This window comes from Bos javanicus, chromosome 23, assembly GCF_032452875.1.
Source record: "Bos javanicus breed banteng chromosome 23, ARS-OSU_banteng_1.0, whole genome shotgun sequence".
NCBI classification, from domain to species: Eukaryota; Metazoa; Chordata; class Mammalia; order Artiodactyla; family Bovidae; genus Bos; species Bos javanicus.
The window spans coordinates 31,493,236-31,516,500 of record NC_083890.1 but is presented as its reverse complement, the minus strand read 5'-3'; the positions used below and the strand labels follow the sequence as shown (position 1 = coordinate 31,516,500).

General features: G+C 40.1%; 1 protein-coding gene and 1 long non-coding RNA gene across 5 annotated transcripts; one reads left to right on the top strand and one right to left on the bottom strand.

Annotated features, from left to right (window-relative positions):
- Positions 1–1,657: 1,657 nt before the first annotated feature.
- Positions 1,658–22,894, bottom strand: ZNF184 (zinc finger protein 184). Of its 4 annotated transcripts, none has more exons than XM_061399269.1 (6): positions 22,354–22,894; positions 21,997–22,134; positions 12,883–12,950; positions 9,402–9,528; positions 8,744–8,839; positions 1,658–5,101 (listed from the first exon to the last, which is right to left on the bottom strand). In XM_061399269.1, exons 2-6 carry the CDS (start codon positions 22,001–22,003, stop codon positions 3,141–3,143), a joined length of 2,259 nt encoding a protein of 752 aa, XP_061255253.1. In that variant the 5' UTR covers positions 22,004–22,134; positions 22,354–22,894; the 3' UTR covers positions 1,658–3,140. The 4 variants fall into 4 exon arrangements, with proteins under 4 accessions (XP_061255253.1, XP_061255254.1, XP_061255252.1 ...); XM_061399270.1 differs by having other exon boundaries at positions 22,446–22,894; XM_061399268.1 differs by having other exon boundaries at positions 22,694–22,894.
- LOC133237037 (uncharacterized) lies at positions 3,171–5,235 on the top strand. The gene is made up of 2 exons (XR_009733098.1): positions 3,171–3,260; positions 4,923–5,235. It is a non-coding gene; the product is annotated as an uncharacterized LOC133237037 (long non-coding RNA).
- Positions 22,895–23,265: the final 371 nt, after the last annotated feature.

Below are 23,265 nucleotides of genomic sequence, written 5' to 3'. Positions count from 1 at the left end.
ATCTCGACTTTTTAACATAGCTCTTTAAGCCCCCCTGAGCTCATATCACAGTATTCACAGGCCCTGTGTCCCTCCATTTTCTCTGTCCCTTCCTAGTTTCATTTCCTTCTCTCCAGCCTGGATGCTATAATTTACCTAGGGACTTGGGCCATGATTATGATCATGTTGAAGTATTGACCTCTCCCTGCCCCCATCCTTTTAATGTACTTCCCCTTCTTAACCTTCAACCAGTTAATCAATTATAAATACTTAGTGCCCAGTATTTGAGGTAGTAAGCCTATGGGGTGGTGCCTCCTTCCACTGTCTTTCTTCTTCCTCTTTACTGTAAAATTAGGAGGCCCAGGTTCTGTGGTTACTGTGTATTCTTGATTCAAAATGTTCCCAAATTATCAAATCCACTAGAAGATTTAGTTATGTTCTCTCCTGTTTTAACAGTCATACCATTTATACTGTTTCAAGGTCAACCTTTCCATTTGTATACTGAAGCTCATTGCATCTAGTCTCTAAAGGCTCAACCTAGGACACTGAGACATCCAAAGATACATATGAAAATTAGTATTAGATTTTTTGGGTAAATAATAGGGAATCTTTTGCTTCATAAAGAACTACTGGCTTTTTTAGTTATTTCTGAGATCCTTTTATTTTTGAGCAGCTTCAGTGGCTGTGAAGCCTCTAAGATAAGCTAAATCCCTCTTCTCCTTTTCTGGACTAATTATAACTTCAAGGAAGAAATTATGACTTCTAACTTCAAAATCTCCCCTTTAGATTTTAATTTTGCTCTACTCTTTTGCGTATGATGTTAAGGAAGTAATGTTAGTGTTATAGTTGGTGTTTATGGCATATAAATGACAAAATTAAGAAAAAAGTTTGAAACTTAAAATTACTCACTCTGCTCTTAAAATAGGAATAAGGAGGGAAGGTTAAGTACATGGCTAAGGGACAGATCAGGTGACAAAGGACCAAACCTTAGTTTACCACAGTGTATAAGTAGATTGGTATCTCTGAGAAACAGCAGTAATTGCAAATTCACCCACTTTGAGAAAACTGGGATAGCTAGTAGAGAGTTGTGAGATCGTGTTAAGTTCTAGAACCACACTGCCTATCCCTTCTCTAGGCCTGTATTGTCTGGGAGTGGTTAGCACACATCCAGTCTGAGAATATAAAGGCATGAAAGATCAGATTTGTTTTTAATAAAAGAATTAAGTTAGGCAGTGATCACACATTCCCAATGCTCTGAGTTTGACCTGACCATTATCTATGAAGAGATCAAATTAATGGAACAAAGTAAGGTCTTCCAAGGTTAGTGAGAAATTCCCAAATAAATTCTGTTCCCTCATATGGGAATCAGTGTGGCAAAAGAACAGAGTCTTCTTGTTCATTTCAGACAAACTCTGGTATTTTCTATTTTGGGGTCTCCTTTAAAACAGGAGGACCCTTCACCTGGATATAGAAACTTCATCTCCTCATGCTGTGGGAGTGGCTCAGGTTCCAACCAAAGTGTATCCTATAACCTGAGATCCATTCCTCTCTGCCAGCATCTACCTCTCTGCTGTGGGATTAAAAAAAACTCCTATATAAGGGAAGCCTTGAGAAATGAAGAAATACCAAGATGACATTTCTTCAAGGATGTTTCAAAACAACAACAGAAAAAAGTCCCGAGATTTAAATGGCTACTTTATTTCCTGAATTCTGTTCTTCACTGCCTGGCATCTTCATTTAAGGAGGTGACAAAAATCTGATGCAGGTCACTGGCATTATATAAGCAAAAATAACTGGATTTTTTTCACTTGAAGTGAGCTATAGCACTCACTCCCCCAAACTTCCTTTGTGGGAAGAGTCTGGAACCCCTTTATATAAACAATGATCAATTTCAGTGCTACATTTTGTTCTTAGAGCTCCCCATTCTCAAGGACAGGCTAGGAAATTGTCAATTGCTCCTAAAAGAGGTGACTACTTAATCAGACTGTATCTGGAGAAAATATGAGGGCCAATCTCTTTATGGCTAAATTCACATTTATTTCAGGCTCAAATGTTATTTTGACCAGGGTTGTCACAAATGGCCATGCAGCCTATGGGCCACCCATCTTCAGGGGTGTCACTCACTGTCATCTGCTTATGATATCAGGTGGCCAAGGAAAAGCAAATAAAATGACTATTATTTTATACAGCCATTTAATTTCTGCACTTTGGTAAGGAAACAAATTGACCTTACCTCTCAGAGTTTGAGAAATCAATTTACAAAACAAACTAACAGTCAAAATTACATTATGTGTATGCAATAGCTACCTGTGAGCTTCTAGGAGTAGCTACAAGAAGGTACTAAGGGAGTGAGTACTGAATCCAGTTTTTCTTTCCAGGGTACATATAGGAGTTTAAAAAAGATACTCAAGCCTGGACCCTACTCCCTGAGCCAATTAGTCACTGGGGGTGGAGTCTTGGCCAACAGAATTTTATAAAGTTACTGAAGTGATTTCACTATGTAACTAGGGTTAAATAGCACAGGTGTAAGCTGTAGTAGTGGGTCTATGTAGTTGTGATAAACTTCTAGAATGTTAAAACATACTAGAAGAGAAAATAATAGGAAGGTTTAATACTTGTACTGACTTAAGTGAGCCATTATATGCTCCTGAATTGTTAATTTGAGGGTATTTTACAATTCTTTTTATTAGGAATCAGTTACTTAAAGAACTTGAATGTGTTAGAACAGGAGCATAACCGACCTCCAGTCTACTTGCTGAAACATAAATGCTTTCTATTAGCAAAACATGCATAAATACATATACTCTAGAAGCAACAAAGCAAAATGCTGATGTATAATAATCCTATTCAAGAATATATTGTAAACATACAAAACTGAATAAATGACCTTTGAAATGACCTACTCCAAATCCCTCAGTTCACAGAGGAAACTGAAGCTTAAAATGGCTGAATTTGCCAATGTCACAAAATTGCTTAACAACATAATCGGATTATTTCAGCCCAATGCACTTTCTATTCCACAGCACAACAGTGAAAAGTAGAAGTATTTTCAGCAGTTTCTCAATCCAGCCTGATTCTTCTGTGTTGAACAAAAGGACAAACCAGAGTAAATGTATCCCCGAATAAATGCATCCCCTATGTTTAGGATGATCCTAGAAGAGTCATATGCCAGGGTGCAGTCTCTGATGTTTGTTGAGAGCAGAACGGTATCTGAAGGCTTTTCCACAATCATTACATCCAAAAGGCTTCTCTGCTGAATGAATCCTCTGATGCTGAATGAGGTAAGTGCTCTGGCTGAAAGTCTTCCTGCATTCATTACAGTTGTAAGGTTTCTCTCCAGTATGAGTATTCTGATGTTCAGTCAGATGAGTGCTCCGGCTAAAGGTTTTGTCACATTCATTGCACTTATAGGGCTTCTCTCCAGTGTGAATTCGTTGATGCTGTGCCAGATGGGAGCTCTGGCTAAAGGCCTTTTCACACTTATTACAATGGTAGGGTTTTTCTTCTGTGTGTGTTTTTTGATGTTGAGCAAGAGATGAACAATGTCGAAAGGCTTTGCCACACTCGGCACACTCATAAGGCTTTGCTCCCGTGTGAATTCTCTTATGCTGTGTAAGGTGTATGTTCTGGTTGAAGGCTCGCCCACATTCATTACACTTGTAAGGTCTTTCTCCAGTATGTATTTTCCTATGCTGAATAAGGGATGAGCCGTAACTGAAGGTTTTCCCACATTCATGACACTGATAGGGTTTCTCACCAGTATGAATCCTTTCATGTTTAGCAAGAGATGAACTTCGAATAAAGGCCTTCCCACATTCCTTACATTCATAAGCTTTCTCTTGGGTATGAGTTTTCTGATGTTGATTAAGGTTTGAGAGATAACTGAAAGCCTTTCCACATTCACTGCATTCAAAAGGCTTTTCTCTGGTGTGAATTCTCCGATGTTGAGTAAGGGATGAGCAGTAACTGAAGGCCTTTCCACATTCATTGCATTTGTAAGGTTTTTCTCCAGTATGAATTTTGAGATGTTGAGCAAGGGATGACCAATAACTAAAGGATTTCCCACACTCAGCACAATCATAAGGTTTCTCCCCAGTATGTGTTTTCTGATGCTGAGTGAGGTTTGAGTGCTGACTGAAGGCTTTACCACATTCATTGCACTCATATGGTTTTTCCCCAGTATGAATCATATGATGACGAATAAACGTTGAGGGTCCATTGAAAGCCTTTCCACATTCATTACATTTATAGGTTTTCTCTCCAGTATGGATTTTTTGATGTTGAGTAAGGTGTGTGCTCCTGGTAAATGTTTTATCACATTCGTCGCATTTAAAAGGTTTTTCTCCTGTATGGATTTTCTGATGTTCCATGAAGTGGCCTCTCTGGCTAAAGGCTTTTCCACACTCATTACAAGTATATGGTTTCTCACCAGTGTGTATTCTCTGATGCTGAACAAGGTGGGTTCTCTGACTAAAAGCTTTCCCACATTCATCACACTTATAGGGTTTTTCTCCAGTGTGAATTCTTTGATGTTGAGTAAGAGATGGACCCTCAATGAAGCCTTTCCCGCACTGATCACATTTATATGGTTTATCTCCAGTATGAATTCTTTGATGGTTTATAAGGTTTTCACTCCGGCTGAAGGCTTTTTCACATTCATTACATTTGTAGGGTTTTTCTCCAGTATGCGTTCTCTGATGGCGAATAAGAGCTGAACAATAAGTAAAAGCTTTTCCACATTCATTGCACTTACAAGACTTCTCTTTTTTAACTGGGTTTAAATTCTGTTTGACATTTGTTTTAGTAGAGGTCTGTTTTGGAGATATTTGTTTGTGTGTTAAAAGGTCTAAACTCACACTGATGCTTTTTTCAAAGTCATTATTTACATGTGCTTGCTCCAAAGTTGGTATGGTCTTTTCAGTTATTTTTATTTCCCTTGGCAGTGTCTGTTTGTTTGCCTGCTGCCTCTCTGGACTGCCTTTGGATTCACAAGTTTCTAAGAAGTTGGTGCTCCAAGGATCATCCCTTTTGTGCTTTTCTGCTACTGCCCCTGGAGACGGCTCTTCTCCAGAAATGTCCAGCTCTGAGGCTGTTATGCTATTTTCTGGTCTTGTCACCCAGTCTGAAAGAAAAAGAAAATGTCAGCATACTCTGAATCGAGGGAAAAAAAACAAATACAACAACAAAAGTGTTACTGTGGGGATGACCTAATGAAACTAAAAATAAAGCCCTCAGGGAATTCTGAGAACTTTCAAATACAGCCCTATTTTTTGGGGAGACATTTAGAAAGAGGTAAGGAGAATGATAAATAAAATATGAGAGCAGCAAGAGACTGCCTAATTTAATTTCACAGATAATCTCTACCAGGAAGGGAACTTCATTTAAGGTGACAGTAAATTTAGAAAGTGACCACAGACATAGCTAAGTAGACAAGATGGACTGGATCTAAAAAGGGCAGTCTGAACAGGGATTCCTTGCCAGTGAACAACAAAACAAAAATCTAAGAAGCATGATTTCAAGATAAGACAAACAGAAGATATGACTTGGGCTCCATGGTTTATAGCCTAGAAAACTGAAGGAGTAGCTGTATCACTGCTAGAAATGAGAAAGTTGTAAATAGTAAAGAAAATAATTTAGGTGGAGGAAGATGACAACGTCAACCCTAGGCATTTTGAGAATAAGAGAAAAGGAGGACTAGACGATAATGGTGTTTGAGGGGATGGAAGATGCCAAAAGTAGCAGAATAACTAAAATGTTCAAATATAGGATAGAAACTATCAGCTCAAAAAAGGAAGGAAAAGAATAGCTAAAGATGTAAGAATGTATGTGAAAAAAGAACAGTGATAAGGAAAGATTCTTGAGTGTGTTTAGTATAATGGATGAATAAAATATACTAATGAAAGAAAGCAGTTTTCAGCAAACAAGCAAAAGAATATAAAAAACCAGAAAAGTACATAATCAGGAAGTAGAGTTACACTATTATGCTGTCTACTGTGGGACAGTTTATCTTGTGTCAAGACAAGAAAGACGACAGGGTAGTCAGTGTTGGCAGATCTAGTAAAGAAAAAAAGGCTGTATTTAAAACAGCATTTCTTTGGTTCCACTGGTAACAGGAAGGTACAGCAGACCCCCAGCAAACCCGGAATCACCTGTGCTACCAGCCCAGCTGTGATCATCACCATTATCACTGTAGCATGAGGAGCAGGGCAGGGAGCCAGAGCTGCCTACCATCCCCTCCATACCTGGAACCATGGGTAATGGTGTAGCACCTACCAGCATGTAGAAGGGCAGGCAGCCTCTTAACAGCAATATTTCTCTAGCAGGGACAAGAAGATTAATGCAAAACAAGTTTGGGGGGGAACAACCAATCAATATAAGAAATGGATATGTTTCCCACAACAAAACTGACACTAAGAAGGATATATTTGTATAGTGAGTGAAAGGTACTCAGTCATGTCTGACTCTTTGCGACCCCATGGACTAAACAGTCCATGGAATTCTCCAGGCCAGAATACTGAAGTGGATAGCCTTTCCCTTCTCCGGGGGATCCTCCCAACCCAGGGATCAAACCCAGGTCTCCCACATTCCAGGCGGATTCTTTATGAGCTGAACCACAAGGGAACTACTACTTGTACAGTGAAAGTGAAGTCGCTCAGTCATGTCTGTTTCTTTGTGACCCCATGGACGGTAACCTACCAGGCTCCGCGGTCCACGGGATTTTCCAGGCAAGAGTACTGGAGTGGGCTGCCATTTCCTTCTCCAGGGGATCTTCCCAACCCAGGGATCAAACCCGGGTCTCCTGTATTGCAGACAGATGCTTTACCATCTGAGCCACTAGGGAAGCCCTTGTTGTTGTTATCTACTTGTACAGTAGATAACCATAAAAATTATCTCCTGGAAGTACTTCACAGGGAAGGATATGGAGACCATAGAGTCATATGCTGTTAAAGGCAAAAAGAGTGTAGAAGTGACTGATCTTGAGCCAGGTTGGAGTTCCAGATGAAAGCAATAAACATGCAACAGACTGACCAATATTATCCACATTGTCATACTGTCCATGCACTAACCAAGAGAGTAACCAGAGTATCAGGAGTGGGTTTATGAATGAAAGATTGGAGAAAATTCCAGAAGGCCAGACTGAACAGTACCACTCCTACTGCAGGAAGCAATTTTCACTTTACTATACAGTATGCAAAATCAACGGGCAATGACCACAGTATATTCTGACATCCTGTGCCTGGAGAGATAATAGAGGGTGCTGACATTCAGGCTGCAAAAGAACAAGATAGACTAGCAAGACAAAATGTGTGTGTGTGTGTGTGTGTGTGTGTGTGTGTGTATACACAGATAGGTAGGTAAATAAATATATATATATATATATCTCTCTCTCTCTCTCACAATCCGGCGGGGGCCAAGTCACCAAGACAGCCTAGAGAAGATGGTAATAAAGAAGACAGGAAAATGATGCAGACAAGGGCTTGGGCCAGTGGCCACCTCATTGTTAACTTTCCAAAAGTTAACAAACTGTAAACATAAGTTAATAAAGCTCTTATTTTTAAAAAATTAGTTTTTCAAGTTGTGTTCCATGAAACCATCTTTTAAAAGCAAGATTTTAAAGGTGCAGTATAAAAAAAACAAACCAGAATCATGGTTAGGAGGATGGGGGAGAGAAATGTTACATTCTATGCAACTCTTAGAAATTCATAATTCTCGACTATGTAAAAGAAAAAAAAATCTCTAAGTGGTTCTCCAATAAGAAACCTGCTAAAGGACTTCCCTGGTGGCACAATGGATAAGAATCCACCTGCTTATACAGGGGACATGGGTTGGCTCCCTGGTCTGGGAAGATCCCACATGCTATGAACCAAGTAAGCCCATGTGACACAACTACTGAGCCCATGCTCCAGAGTCCACAAGCCAACACCGCAATGGTGGTCTGCAACAAAGACCCTGCACAGCCAAAAAAAAAGAGAATGAAACCTGCTAAAATTTAGCTAATTCAGCACTTCCCAAATTTGAACACTGCATGCTTTTTTTCTCCCCATAAAAAAGGACCCCCATGTCTACCTCATTATTTTTGAAGATATATTCCTTACCTAAAGTGTCTTAGTTTCTATATTTTTTCAGGGTCACATCTTTGAAGAGGTCTCTCTGTGCCATTTAAGAATCAAGGTTTAGAAGAAAGTTATTGATAATGTCAAGGACAAGACAATACTGTGTAGGATAAGAAGCTACACAATGAGATTAAGGCAGGACTAGGTATGAAAAAAAATGATGTCTACAGGTATGGAACTCACTTTCGCAGAGTTTGGTTGGGAAAGCAAAAAGGCAGACCGGATGGTGGCCAGATAGATTAACAGCGTTGAGTAAAAGTATCTGGAATTTAGGTACCTATTTCTGTTTGAAGGTTATGGGAATGGAGCCTAGAGATCCAAAAAGAAAACTTTAAGGACTGAAAAGTACTAATAATTATAAGACTTGGGTCCCAAAGGAGGTTGGGAAAGGATAGAATCCAGATTCCATGTCAAGAAGTTGCTTTTAGAAAAGAGCAGGAAGGACACGTCCTCTGAAAGGAGCATAAAAATGTATACGTATTCACATGTTGAGACATTTGGTGTTTTGACAACACATAAGAAAGTACAAATGCCTTCCCAACAGACACTTTAAGGAGAAGCAAGTACATTTACATTTCAGGTGTAAAATCCTCTCATCAGGCTGGTGGTCAGAGTTAATAACATTCATCTGCTGGGTACCCACTACTTACCTCCAGGGGTCCCTACTGGGATGCTGGGCTCCACAATCCACGGCTCTGTCCCTTGCTCTAACTGGGAAATCACATCAGGTTTGGAAACTTGGAGTCCTATGCATTGGAATAAAAAAAAAAAAGTTACCTTTCTGCAGTGAGAGAAAAGTGCCTTCTCAGAGTTCATTCTCATCGCTTTGTCTTTAGAGGAAAGGAGAGGTGGACAAATCAGATGGAAGGAAGACATATACAAAGCTTTGATGTTATACGTTCCCAAATGTGGTATAACTTGGAAACTGATCTGGCTTTAGAAAAATTATTAGTTTGTCCTTCTACTTACTAGAGAGTGAAAGTGAAAGCCACTCAGTCGTGTCTGACTCTTTGTGACCCCATGGACCATATAGTCAATGGAATTCTCCAGGCCAGAATACTGGAGTAGGTAGCCTTTCCCTTCTCCAGGGGATCTTCCTAACCCAGGGATCAAACCCAGGTCTCCCGCATTGTAGGCAGATTCTTTACCAACTGAACTATGAAGGAAGGCTACTAGAGAGCAGAAACCTTTTCAAAACCTTTCAAAGAAGTTTTTGGTTCCTTAACTGAAAGGAAAAAACTCACCTAAGTACATGAGTTCCCTCCTCCTCCACACCTCCAGATATTAACTCAGAAAAGTCATCCTTACCTATAGAGACCAGATGTGTATAATTCTCCAATGTCACATCCCTGAATAAACCTCTCTGTACGGGATCCAGCTGTTTCCATTCTTCCTGGGTAAAGTCCACTATCACATCCTTGAAGGTCACTGATTCCTAGAAGACCAGACATATTTCTGCTTAGCCATAAAGCATTTACCTCAGAAAGGGGCAAATTTAGCTATACTGATAGAAGTAAGGGAAGTTCTGGGCTATCTGAAAAATGATTTTGATAATTCCTCCTTTGCAAAATGAATATAAAGACAGAACCTGACTCGTGGGATTACTGAAAGAATTAAATAAGAAATGTTTGCTATCAAATGCTTAATTTAGGGTCTAGCAAGTGCTCAGTCAATGTTGACTGCTGTTGTATTGATCTTCATAATTATCATCATTATCATCTCTGTGTTTCAAGATATCTGAAATATCAAGAGTAAACCTACTAACATCAATAATATGTTTTACTACTATAAGTGCAAGAACAGCCAAAAATGTGTTTGAAAGAATCTGGGGAGGAGACTTACCCTACCACATTTCAAAATATACTAAATAACATAGTAAAGTATACTGAAAGGTAAAACATACTGGTCTAGTATGGAATAAAACTCAATGAAAAACAGACAACGCAAAAATACAGCTTTGTTTATAAGAACTAAATGGGATTAAGCAACTTTCAAATTAGCTTTGAGATGGTGGATTAGTCACTAAATGGTGTCATAACAAATAACTGTCTATTTGAGAAAAAAATAAAGTGAGTTCCCTACTTCATGGCATCACAAAAATATCTGCTGGATTGGACATTAAATTTTAAAGAAAAAGCAAAAATAAGATAATAGAATAAAAGACATAAAAATACTTTCATAAGCTTGATATGTGGAAGGCAAAAATTATGAGAGAGATTGCCAGATAGAACTACATAAAATGTAAAGCTTCTGTAAAAAACCATAAACAAAATGCAACATTCCAAGCTCCTGCAAATAGCAAAATGGATGAAAGATTAACAACCTACAACAATAACAAAAAAAGGCCAACAACCCACACAGGCAATTCATCTATGGCCTTAAAACCATGAAAACATGCTCCATTCCAAGAAAAACATAATAAAACAATGAGATATCAGATTAGGGAACACGGCTGAAAGTGCTCATGTATATTATGGTGGGAACAGAACACTAATGCAATCTATACAGGGGCAGTCTGCCAGGATCTATCAAAACTTTAAATGCATATATCATTCAATCCAAGTTTGTAGCTTGTAGGAATTTATTCTCTAGAAACACCCTGGGATGCAAAAACATATATAAAAATATCCTTGCAACATTGTTTGTGAGGAAAAAAAGTAAACTTAAATGTCCATTAATAGGACAGAGGTTAAAGAATACATGGTACATCCATACCAAAGCAGTTCATGTAGACATTTTAAAAATAAAGTGTATCAAAAAATAAAGTGTCTCTATATGCACTGATTAGGAAATGTATGTCATACTAAAAATGGCATACATGGTATTACACCATTTTTATTTTTATGAATAGGAAAGTTTGTATGTTAATGCACAGAGAAAAAGCTAAAAGAATACACTATGAAATATTATCAGTGCAACTCTAGTGGGACTCAGAGGCAATGCAGGGGAACTTCCTGAGCAAATGAGTTAATTTTGTTTTAAAACAGATAAATTATTGGGACTTATATCCATGACAGAGCAACTGGACTAGCTTTCCCAGTGTAAACAACTATAAAACTCTGCAATATAACTGAAACAAGAGTTTTAGTACTTTGAACAGCAGACAGAACAGAACTGTGATCCTGAGAAAAGGGAGAAAATCACACAAGCTCCTCAGATCCTTCAGTTTCCTGCCTGGAAGCATCTCCAGACTGCAGAGCAGGGAGCAGAACCTGAGCAAGGCACAGCGGTCTTCCTGAACTAAAGAGACACAGGTGGCAGCTCAGGATTACAAAGGCAAGGGATCTGCATGATAGATACTAGAGACAAGGGAGATGCACAGAGGAGGAGCTCCAAAAATCTGGTGTAAATACAATCTTCACAGGCAATGACAAGCTACCAATATGACACAACTGAACCCAGAGTTAAGATGATATGAGCAATCAGCTCCCACAAACAGTCCCAGTGTACCTTAGTAGCAGGACAAGTTTAGCCTGTGAGGAAAGCGTTAAAGCAGCAAGTCCAGTTTGCTCAATCTTTGCTAATTTCCAGGGACACTTGGATCCATGTTTCTGAACCTTAAACAAGCTCTGAAAATGAATGTTTATAGTCAATGACTGACGAAGTTATTGTGTGCCTGGAATACTGGGGCAGGATGTACCAGACTGTCAGCATTATTTAAAGTATACGTGAAGATTTATGATGCACATGTGGTGCCCAGTTTGAGGCCTGCACCACGACTAGTTAACAGCCACAAGGGAGCACACACTGATGTGATCAGCTCCCTTTTAAGAACTCTGGACTGAGAGACTCAAGCAGACTTCCTTGATGAGAGACATTTCTCATGTCTCTGTGGACAACAGCAACAGAGAAAGTACAGCCAGATTTCTTTGGAGCCTTATGAGTATCTTTTTCCTTCTGATCCTACTGTGTATCCTTTGTGGTCATGATCTCCATTCCTGAGTTATGCTGCTGGGGTGGGTGAATCATCCTAGCAAATCACTGAAGTAAATGGTGGTCATAGGGACCCTGAAAACACAGCCCAATAGTAAGACTGCACTAGATCAGCCCTGGCAAAGCTTACAATGCAAAAACAAATCTTAAAAAGATTAAGCTGTGGCCCTGATGGGATTAACAGGATTGGATTTACCCTCCTGCATTAAATAACCAAAAAATTCCAGACAAAATGTATGAAACAAGTTTCCAAGGCACTGAATTTCAGATAACAAAGAACAGTGATCTCCATGAATCAGGAAACAAATGAAGCGAGCCCTACAACTGCTCCAGCTTACTGCTTTGAGCTTCCAGGCAGGGGTGCAGGGAAGGGGAATTCAAGAGCCACCCTGCAGATTCTCTGAACTGACAAGATAATGCTGAGTTTGAGGAAGTCAAGGTGACTAGAGTTCACAGGACAGAGTACTATATGGAAGGGAGTTACACAAGAAAGCAGCAATGAGAACTGCACAAACTCTCCTAAACTCTCTAGACTACATAGATTTTTGTTGCTTCTCCATTTTCCATGGTACTCACTTCACCTTTTTAAGATTTATATTTTTGTAGCAGTCATTTGGTCTATTCAGGTAAAATATCAAGTTTTGCTCTCTCATTGCTGGCACATGGCAAGATGTAAGTAAGAAGTGAGTGATGAATATATTAGTCAAGCTGGAGAGGCAGAGTTAGGAAGAAAGTGGTTGGCAAATGAGAGCCCACAATGAATTGCCAACATTGGTTCTTAGATAAACACACATCACACCAAAATAATACACAATTCCTCTCTAAGGACTGAAATGTAAAGGAAATCTCAACTTACCTGAAAACTAGCTGATGGGAGTAAAGTATGCCCCCCTTGGAAAAGGGCAGACTCTGGAGCAGACAGATCTAGTGGAGGGAAAAGAAACTACAATGAATCCTGTTCAAGTTAGCTGTAAAATCCACTTATTTTTTCTACACGAAAACAGCAGGAATTATACCATTTCCTTCTAAAAACAAAAAACAAAAACACAAGGTAACTGCTGACTAAGACCCTTGTACTTTCATCAGTAGACTTAGGAAGTAAAGAATTACTTTACTTTAAGATTCAATTTTGCCCCTACATACTCACAGTCACTTTCATCATACAACTTAATCCATATTCTTCATTAAGTGAGGCGAAATATTTCTGCTGCCTTCTGACAATGTACATGTATAAAGGGAATTTCCCTTTAACATCCTTTTAACATGTATCCACTGTGGCAGTCTGGATGGGAGTTTGGTGAAGAATGGATACAATCCCTTTATAGATGTACATATTCTCTGCTACATATAAAATTAACAATCAGATTACTTTCCAAAAGTCTTCCCCTTACCCTTTGAAACTTTGATATTAATACCAATTAAATATCACAATGACATATACTTAGCTACATTACCTACCCACCAGAGTGTCTAAAATTCAATAGACATGGTCAGTACTAACTACTGGCAAGAATACAGAGATTAGAACTTCTGTACATTGCTGTGGGGGTAAATATTTACCAATCATAAGAAAAACTGTTTGTCAGTATATATGAAAGATATACATATACCTGTCCTATGATTCCACAATTCCACTCCTATGCATATACCCAGAGAAATGAGGGGTTATGTCCACCAAAAGACTTGTACAAGATTGTTTATAGAAGGTTTACTTATAATATGCCCAAATCAGAAAGAATCCAAATGGCTTTCAGCAGAATGGATAAACTGTGGTATATTCATACAACAGAATAGTATTCCAAAATATAAAAGGATGCTTTACCTAACAACATGGATATACCTCATAAACAATATTGAGCAAAATAAGACAAACACAAAAGAATATATACTGCTGCTGCTGCTAAGTCGCTTCAGTCGTGTCCGACTCTGTGTGACCCCATAGATGGCAGCCACCAGGCTCCTCTGTCCCTGGGATTCTCCAGGCAAGAACACTGGAGTGGGTTGCCATTTCCTTCTCCAATGCATGAAAGTGAAAAGTGAAAGTGAAGTCTCTCAGCCGTGTCCAACTCTTAGCGACCCCATGGACTGTAGCCCACCAGGCTCCTCTGTCCATGGGATTTTCCAGGCAAGAGTACTGGAGTGGGGTGCCATTGCCTTCTCTGATAAAAGGATGCTTTACCTAACAACATGGATATATCTCATAAACAATATTGAGCAAAATAAGACAAAAGAATACATACAATATGAGTACATTTGCAGGCATACCTCATTTTATTGTGCTTCACTTTATTTGCACTTCTTAGACACTGGGTTTTTTAAATTTTTCTTTTTACAAATTGAAGGCCTGTGGCAATCCCATTTTGAGCTAGTCTATTGGCACCATTTTTTTCCAACACATTTTCTCACTTCATGTCTGTGTGTCACATTTTAGTAATTTTTAACAATATTTCAAACTTTTTGTTATTACTGTATTTTTTATGGTGATCTGTGACCAGTAATTTTTCATGCTACTACTATAACTTCCTAAAGGTTGAGATGATGTTTAGCATTTTTTAGCAATTACCTATTTTTTTTGGATTAGGTATATACATTTTTTTACACATAGTGCTTTTTGTACACTTAGACAAAAATATAGTACAAACATAACTTTTTTATATGCGCTAGGAAACCAAGAAACTCATGGGATTCAGTTTATTTCAATACACGATTTATTACAGTGGCTAGAACTAAACCCATAATATCTCTGAAGTGTGCCTGTATATTAAATTAAAAAACTTAGAACAGTGGTTACCTCTAGAGGGCTACTGACTGACAGGCACACAAGAGAGACTGCTGGGGCAATAGAAATATTCCATATCTTAGTGTGGGTGGTAGTTACACTGTGTATAATATATAAAAATTAATTAAGTGGTATGCTCAAGATTCATGCACTTAATGTAGTAACTTAAACATCAATAAACAAAATGAAAACAAACTTTGCTCTTAGGAGGTCTATTCAGAGTAATGGCTGACATGAAAGTCCAATTCTCAAGAAGGAGAGGAAGCAATAAAAGCAACTGTTATTTCAGACTTCATTTTGACAGTATGGAAAAGACATTTTGTAAAAGAAATCTTGACGAAAAAAAAAAAATGAAGATTTTTTCATTGAAGTTTTTAACAGTAAGAGGAAATGTTGTACACAGACAGATATGTAACCCCCCCCCAAAAAAGTGAGATAACATCAAACTAAAAAGCAAAAGAGACAATTTGTAAAATAAAAGGGCAACCTGTGGAATGGTAGAAAATTTGCAAATCATGTATCTAATAAGTGGCCAGTATCCAGAATATGTAAGGAACTCATACAAATCAACAGCCAAAAAACCCAAATGATCCAATTTAAAAATGGGCCGAGAACCTTAATAGTTATTTTTCCAAAGAAGACATACAAATGGCCAATGTATATTAAAAGGTCCTTGATATCACTAAACATCAGGGAAATGCAAATCAAAACCACAATGAGATATCACCTCAGAGATGTTAGAATGAATATTATCACAAACACAAGAGATAAATGTTGGTGAGCATGTGGAGAAAAAGGAACCTTTGTTCACTGTTGGTGGGAATGTACATTGGCATGGCCGCTATGGAAATATAAATATATACCATATTTTCTTTATCCATTTATCCACTGATGGGCACTAAGGCTGCTTTCATGTCTTGACTAGTATAAATAATGCTGCAATGAATACGGGTTGCATATATCTCTTTGAGATAGTGATTTCATTTCCTCTGGATACACAGCCAGAAATGGGATTGCTGGATTATATGGTAGTTCTATTTTTAATTTCTTAAGGAATCTCTGCCCGCCCTGGGGAGGCCAGGCCTGTGTGGAAACTATAAATTGGACACTGCTTACCCCGGGAGCCTGCAAAGGGGCCGTCCACCCTCCTGTCCAGAGGTTTTCGTGCCTCCAGTGAGGCTTCTTGGGTCCACCAAGGGATTGGTTCAAATTCCAGCCCTACCACCAACAGCTACCCCACGTCCGAGGCCAGGAGTGGCAGCTGAGAGTGCCAGGCTGCGACGGTGCAGGAGCGGCCTAAAGGAGCTACCCCACGCCCGAGGCCAGGGGCAGTGGCCTAGAGGAGCTACCCCACACCCAAGGCCAGGGGCAGCGGCCGGGAGGAGCTACCCCACGCCAGAGGTCACGGGAGGCAGCCAAGAGGAGCAACCCCACGTCCAAGGAGCGGTGGCTGCGGGGGCGCAAGAGGGCCGAGAGGAGCTACTCCACGTTCAAGGTCAGGAGGGGCGGTGGTGAGGAGATACCCCTCGTCCAAGGTAAGAGAAACCCAGGTAAGATGGTAGGTGTGGCGAGAGGGCATCAGAGGGCAGACACACTGAAACCATAATCACAGAAAACTAGTCAACCAAATCACACGGGCCACAGCCTTGTCTAACTCAATGAAACTAAGCCATGCCCTGTGGGGCCACCCAAGATGGGCGGGTCATGGTGGAGAGATCTGACAGAATGTGGTCCACTGGAGAAGGGAATGGCAAACCACTTCAGTATTCTTGTTTTGAGAACCCCATGAACAGTATGAAAAGGCAAAATGATAGGGTACTGAAAGAGGAACTCCCCAGGTGGGTAGGTACCCAATATGCTACAGGAGATCAGTGGAGAAATAACTCCAGAAAGAATGAAGGGATGGAGCCAAAGCAAAAACAATACCCAGTTGTGGATGTGACTGGTGATAGAAGCAAGGTCCGATGCTGTAAAGAGCAATATTGCATAGGAACCTAGAATGTTAGGTCCATGAATCAACGCAAATTGGAAGTGGTCAAACAGGAGATGGCAAGCGTGAACGTCGACATTCTAGGAATCAGCGAACTAAAATAGACTGAATGGGTGAATTTAACTCAGATGACCATTATATCTACTACTGTGGGCAGGAATCTCTTAGAAGAAATGGAGTAGCCATCATGGTCAACAAAAGAGTCTGAAATGCAGTACTTGGATGCAATCTCAAAAACGACAGAATGATCTCTGTTCGTTTCCAAGGCAAACCATTCGATATCACAGTAATCCAAGTCTATGCCCCAACCAGTAATGCTGAAGAAGCTGAAGTTGAATGGTTCTATGAAGACCTACAAGACCTTTTAGAACTAACACCCAAAAAAGATGTCCTTTTCATTATAGGGGACTGGAATGCAAAAGTAGGAAATCAAGAAACACCTGGAGTAACAGGCAAATTTGGCCTTGGAATATGGAATGAAGTAGGGCAAAGGCTAATAGAGTTTTGCCAAGAGAATGCACTGGTCATAGCAAACACCCTCTTCCAACAACACAAGAGAAGACTCTATACATGGACATCACCAGATAGTCAACACCGAAATCAGACTGATTATATTCTTTGCAGCCAAAGATGGAGAAGCTCTATACAGTCAGCAAAAACAAGACCAGGAGCTGACTGTGGCTCAGACCATGAACTCCTTATTGCCAAATTCAGACTTAAATTGAAAAAAGTAGGGAAAACCACTAGACGATTCAGGTATGACCTAAATCAAATCCCTTATGATTATACAGTGGAAGTGAGAAATAGATTTAAGGGCCTAGATCTGATAGATAGGGTGCCTGATGAACTATGGACAGAGGGAGGTTCGTGACATTGTACAGAAGATAGGGATCAAGACCATCCCCATGGAAAAGAAATGCAAAAAAGCAAAATGGCTGTCTGGGGAGGCCATACAAATAGCTGTGAAAAGAAGAGAAGTGAAAAGCAAAGGAGAAAAGGAAAGATGTAAGCATCTGAATGCAGAGTTCCAAAGAACAGTCAGGAGAGATAAGAAAGCCTTCCTCAGCGATCAATGCAAAGAAATAGAGGAAAACAACAGAATGGGAAAGACTAGAGATCTCTTCAAGAAAATTAGAGATACCAAGGGAACATTTCATGCAAAGATGGGCTCAATAAAGGACAGAAATGGTATGGACCTAACAGAAGCAGAAGATATTAAGAAGAGGTGGCCAGAATACCCAAAAGAACTGTACAAAAAAGATCTTCATGACCCAGATAATCACGATGGTATGATCACTCACCTAGAGCCAGACATGCTGGAATGTGAAAAGCATCATTCCAGGCTTTAGAAGCATCAAAGGCCTTAGAAAGCATCACTACGAACAAAGCTAGTGGAGGTGATGGAATTCTAGTTGAGCTATTTTCAAATCCTGAAAGATGATGCTGTGAAAGTGCTGCACTCAATATGCCGGCAAATTTGGAAAACTCAGCAGTGGCCACAGGACTGGAAAAGATTCCAATCCCAAAGAAAGGCAATGCTGAAGAATGCTCAAACTACTGCACAACTGTACTCATCTCACATGCTAGTAAAGTAATGCTCAAAATTCTCCAAGCCAGGCTTCAGCAATACATGAACTGTGAACTTCCTGATGTTCAAGCTGGTTTTAGAAAAGGCAGAGGAACCAGAGGTCAAATTGCCAACATCCGCTGGATCATAGAAAAAGCAAGAGAGTTCCAGAAAAACATCTATTTCTGCTTTATTGACTATGCCAAAGCCTTTGTGTGGATCACAATCAACTGTGGAAAATTCTGAAAGAGATGGGAATACCAGACCACCTGACCTGCCTCTTGAGAAACCTATATGCAGGTCAGGAAGCAACAGTTAGAACTGGACATGGAACAACAGACTGGTTCCAAATAGGAAAAGGAGTACATCAAGGCTGTATATTGTCACCCTGCTTATTTAACTTATATGCAGAGTACATCATGAGAAACGCTGGACTGGAAGAAACACAAGCTGGAATCAAGATTGCCGAGAGAAATATCAATAACCTCAGATATGCAGATGACACCACCCTTATGGCAGAAATTTGAAGAGAAACTCAAAAGCCTCTTGATGAAAGTGAAAGAGGAGAGTGAAAAAGTTGGCTTAAAAATCAACATTCAGAAAACTAAGATCATGGCATCTGGTCCCATCACTTCATGGCAAATAGATGGGGAAACAGTGGAAACAGTGTCAGACTTTATTTTTTTGGGCTCCAAAATCACTGCAGATGGTGACTGCAGCCATGAAATTAAAAGACGCTTACTCCTTGGAAGGAAAGTTATGACCAACCTAGAGAGCATATTGAAAAGCAGAGACATTACTTTGCCAACAAAGGTCTGTCTAGTCAAGGCTATGGTTTTTCCAGTGGTCATGTATGGATGTGAAAGTTGGACTGTGAAGAAGGCTGAGCACCGAAGAATTGATGCTTTTGAACTGTGGTGTTGGAGAAGACTCTTGAGAGTCCCTTGGACTGCAAGGAGATCCAACCAGTCCATTCTGAAGGAGATCAGCCCTGGGATTTCTTTGGAAGGAATGATGCTAAAGCTGAAACTCCAGTACTTTGGCCACCTCATGCGAAGAGTTGACTCATTGGACAAGACTCTGGTGCTGGGAGGGATTGGGGGCAGGAGGAGAAGGGGACGACAGAGGATGAGATGGCTGGATGGCATCACTGACTCGATGGACATGAGTTTGAATGAACTCCGGGAGTTGGTGATGGACAGGGAGGCCTGGCGTGCTGCGATTCATGGGGTCACAAAGAGTCGGACACAACTGAGCAACTGAACTGAGCTGAACTGAAGGAATCTCTGTATGGTTTTTTACAGTGGGTACACTAATATACATTCCCACTAACAGTGAGAATATACACATATACAATGCAATACTACTCAGCCATAAAATGGAAGAAAATTCTCTCATTTGGGACAACATGGATGGAAGGCACTATGCTAAGTGAAATAAGAAAGAGGAAGACAAATATTGCATGATCGTATAAGTGGAATCTAAAAAGGCAGAACACAGAAAGAAACAGTAGAATGATGGTTTCCAGGAGCTAGAGAGTGGGGGATATAGGGAGATTTTGAATAAAGGGTATAAATTTTCAGTTACAAATAAGCTCTGATGATCTAATGTACAGCATGGTAATTATAGTTAACAATAGTGTATTATACACTTATAAGTTGCTAACAGAATAAATCTTAAATATCCTCATCTCACACACACACACACAGAGAAAGCCAAATATACGTGGCGATAGATGTGGTTAACTAACCTTATTGTGGTAATCATTTTGCAATACATAGGTGGATCAAGTCATCCCATTGGATAACTTAAACTTACACAATGTCAGGATCAATTATAAAGCTGGAAATAAAGCTGGGAAAAAAAATTCCTCAGCAATGCTTTGCAGCTTTCAGTGTACACATCTTGCATGTTTTTGTTGGTTTCTATTCTTCTTTCATATTTTGGAGGCTATGGAATTTGTATTTTTATTTCCAATTGTTCATTGGCAATAGAATGAAGGGCAATTGATTTTTTCATTAAACTTTTTGTTTTGAGATAACTGTAGATACACACACAGTTGTAAGAAATAAAACAGAGATTCTTCGTATCTTTAGGAAAAAAGAGCTGAGGACAAATGTAAGGTATAGCTCAAACCTAAGTAAATAATACAAATAATGTTAAGATTTTTAGTGATATTAAACAGATCCAAGAAAAAGGACTGTATGATAGCAGTTGAAGTGAAGTGAAGTCACTCAGTCATGTCCAACTCTTTGTGACCCCATGTACTGTAGCCTACCAGGCTCCTGAGTCCGTGGAATTTTCCAAGCAAGAGTACTAGAGTGGGTTGCCATTTCCTTCTCCCTAGGATCTTCCCAACCCAGGGATTGAACCTGGGTCTCCTGCATTGCAGGCAGCCGCTTTACCATCTGAGCCACCAGGGAAGCAGTTAGGTTAAACCAAATGACTGCATAGCCATACCTAAAGAATGTAAAGACAATGACAACATAGAAAGAAGTCTAGAGTCACATATCACAGGGCTCTGTCCTTATCCATAACGGTGGAAAAAACAGTTAAAATACTGAAAAACCAACTTAATATTAATTACTGATTACTCTGACAAGCTAAAATACTTGGCCAAAAAAATTGAACAATCATAATAAATAAATATGAAGTCCTGACATTCAGAATAAAAAGCAATTCTATTATACAAGGATGATGTAAATCTAGTTAACAGCAGTTCATGTAAAAAAAAAAAGACCTAGGACTAATAGCATAATAACACTGATTTTTAAAAAGCAAATACAATGATACTGAACAGCAAAAATAGCCAAATCAAAAGAAATAGTACATCGCACTTTAAGATGTTTTTCAAAGTACCTCTAAATGACTATGTGTAGTCTTAAGCAGTGTATTTTAAGAAGCATGCTGTCATGTGGTAGAGTTTTTAGAGAAGAGGTCTAGACAGAACTGAAGCAACCTAGCACGCACACTAGGTATATCACATGGAGACCCATCAAAGGAACTGAGGCTATTTTACTTAGAAAAGAGAGAGAATTTGTGAGTAGGAGTTGGAAACAGCTGAATTCATGTATCTGAAGGGCAGCAGTGTTAAACAGAGAACAGTCTCTTGCTTTGGAAGACTAAGAACTAAGATCAACACAGAAGTTACAAGGAAAGGCACTTCTACCTAATAGAAGGAACTAAAAAAAGAAAAAGCCAACAAGGGAATAGTCTGCACTCAAAATGGAGTTTAATACCTCCAAAGACTTAACAGATATTAAGGCATAGACTTAACAGATGGCTAACACCCAGGGGTATTTCAGAACTGATTCTTGCACTTGAAGGGATGACTACGAAGATTTTTTCTCACTGTAAGATTATCATTCTAATTTTTACTAAATCCAAGTCATGTGAGGATCACAGACATTCTGAATCATTACTCCTTTTCACTCCCCAATCCCAAAGCCAGGCAGAATTAACTTTTCCTCCAAGTCCCTCCCTATGATGTAATTGTTTCTTTTCTCCATCCTCATATATATAAGGCTCCTTTCTTTCACCTCTTCCAGCTCTGTCAAGTATTTAATCCTCAGGTCAGGACGTTTCTTTTGCCATCATTATCCCACTCTCCCCCCCGCCAAGTCATCCCTACTACCTTCCATCTCAGGCGCACATCTCGTTCCTCTTGGAATCTGGACACCAGGGTTTCCCAAGCAGCGTATCTGGGTCCTCTTTCTGGAGCCCAGATGTCCAGCAGGAGTCTGAACCCTTATACACGCTAAAGTTGGTTGCCCTGAAAGACACAAGATGGGGGTCAGCGGCAACCGTTACAAAATCACATCTTAAAAGAGTTTTGCACAGTGGTCAAGAGATCCTTGAAAAAGAGAAATGCCCAGAGAGAGCATTAAAGAGGCAAGTGGCACTCCCGCCGCCGAACAAAAACAGAATGGAGATCGAGTACGCAGGTTTGGCCGCAGATTAAAAAAAAAAAAAAAAAAACCCTGGCGCCTACCCTAGAATCCGGCTAGAGGCGCCCATTTACTCGAACGGTTACCTCAGTGCACACTTGCGGGCTCACACCCCTGCGGGCTCAAAAAGACACACCTGTTGCGGAGCAGAAAAGCTGGAAGGTGGACAAACAGGGCGGGGCCCGGCTCTAGGCCTTCCTCCTAGGCCTGAACAAAAGAACAAAGCCCTCCCAGAGATCGGGGCGGAACAGCCCCCACACTGAAAGAGGCGAGGGGCGCCCTCTTCGAGGACTCCCCAGTTCCCTCCCTCAGAGGCCGCTCCTAGCCTAGAGTGAGAGAGGTGACGTCACGCGGCCGGAGGGCTGCCGGTTGCCATAGTGATACCTGGGCTTCCCTCTAGAGCGATTCTCACACTCCAATCCCGGGTCTGGAAGCTCTGGGTCAATCACCAAACCTAACGAAAGGAGCCGAAGCAGCTGGACTTTTACCTCGGCCAACCTCTTTTCTTGCCTACAGCCGGTTTCAACGGCCACTTCCGGTCGTGCGGAGAGAACCCCACCCCCACTTATTAGCGGTAAACCGTGCTCTGAGGGCATGCAGGACTACGATTCCCAGAATGCTCCACGACGCTAAACTCCATTTCCCAGAGGCCTCAGCCAACGTGTGAGCTCTTGTAGAGCGGGATCGAGCAATTCTACCCGCGAATAGTTTGTTCCTCAATGCAGGTGAAAGTCTTCTTTAGAGCTGTGGCTCTCAAGGTTTTGTGACCGGACTGATTGTAAGAATACACTTTTATATACAAATATAACTCAGAAACGTAAATAAGCATTTCATAATGCATTACTTGCCCTTATTACTTGTCCGGCATTGTATTTAGTGTTCTGTTCCTTTGTTTAAAAAATTCTAGTCCTGACCCGTTATATTGTTTTCATGACTCTAAAATAGGTTGCGACCCA

What these genes read in the sequence shown, in the direction of transcription:
- ZNF184 (XM_061399269.1), bottom strand. An exon ending in TACACATCTGGTCTCTATAG is followed by an intron (nt 8,840 to 9,401) that starts GTAAGGATGACT and finishes TCCAATGCATAG; the next exon opens with GACTCCAAGTTTCCAAACCT. An exon ending in CCCAGTAGGGACCCCTGGAG is followed by an intron (nt 5,102 to 8,743) that starts GTAAGTAGTGGG and finishes TTTTTCTTTCAG; the next exon opens with ACTGGGTGACAAGACCAGAA.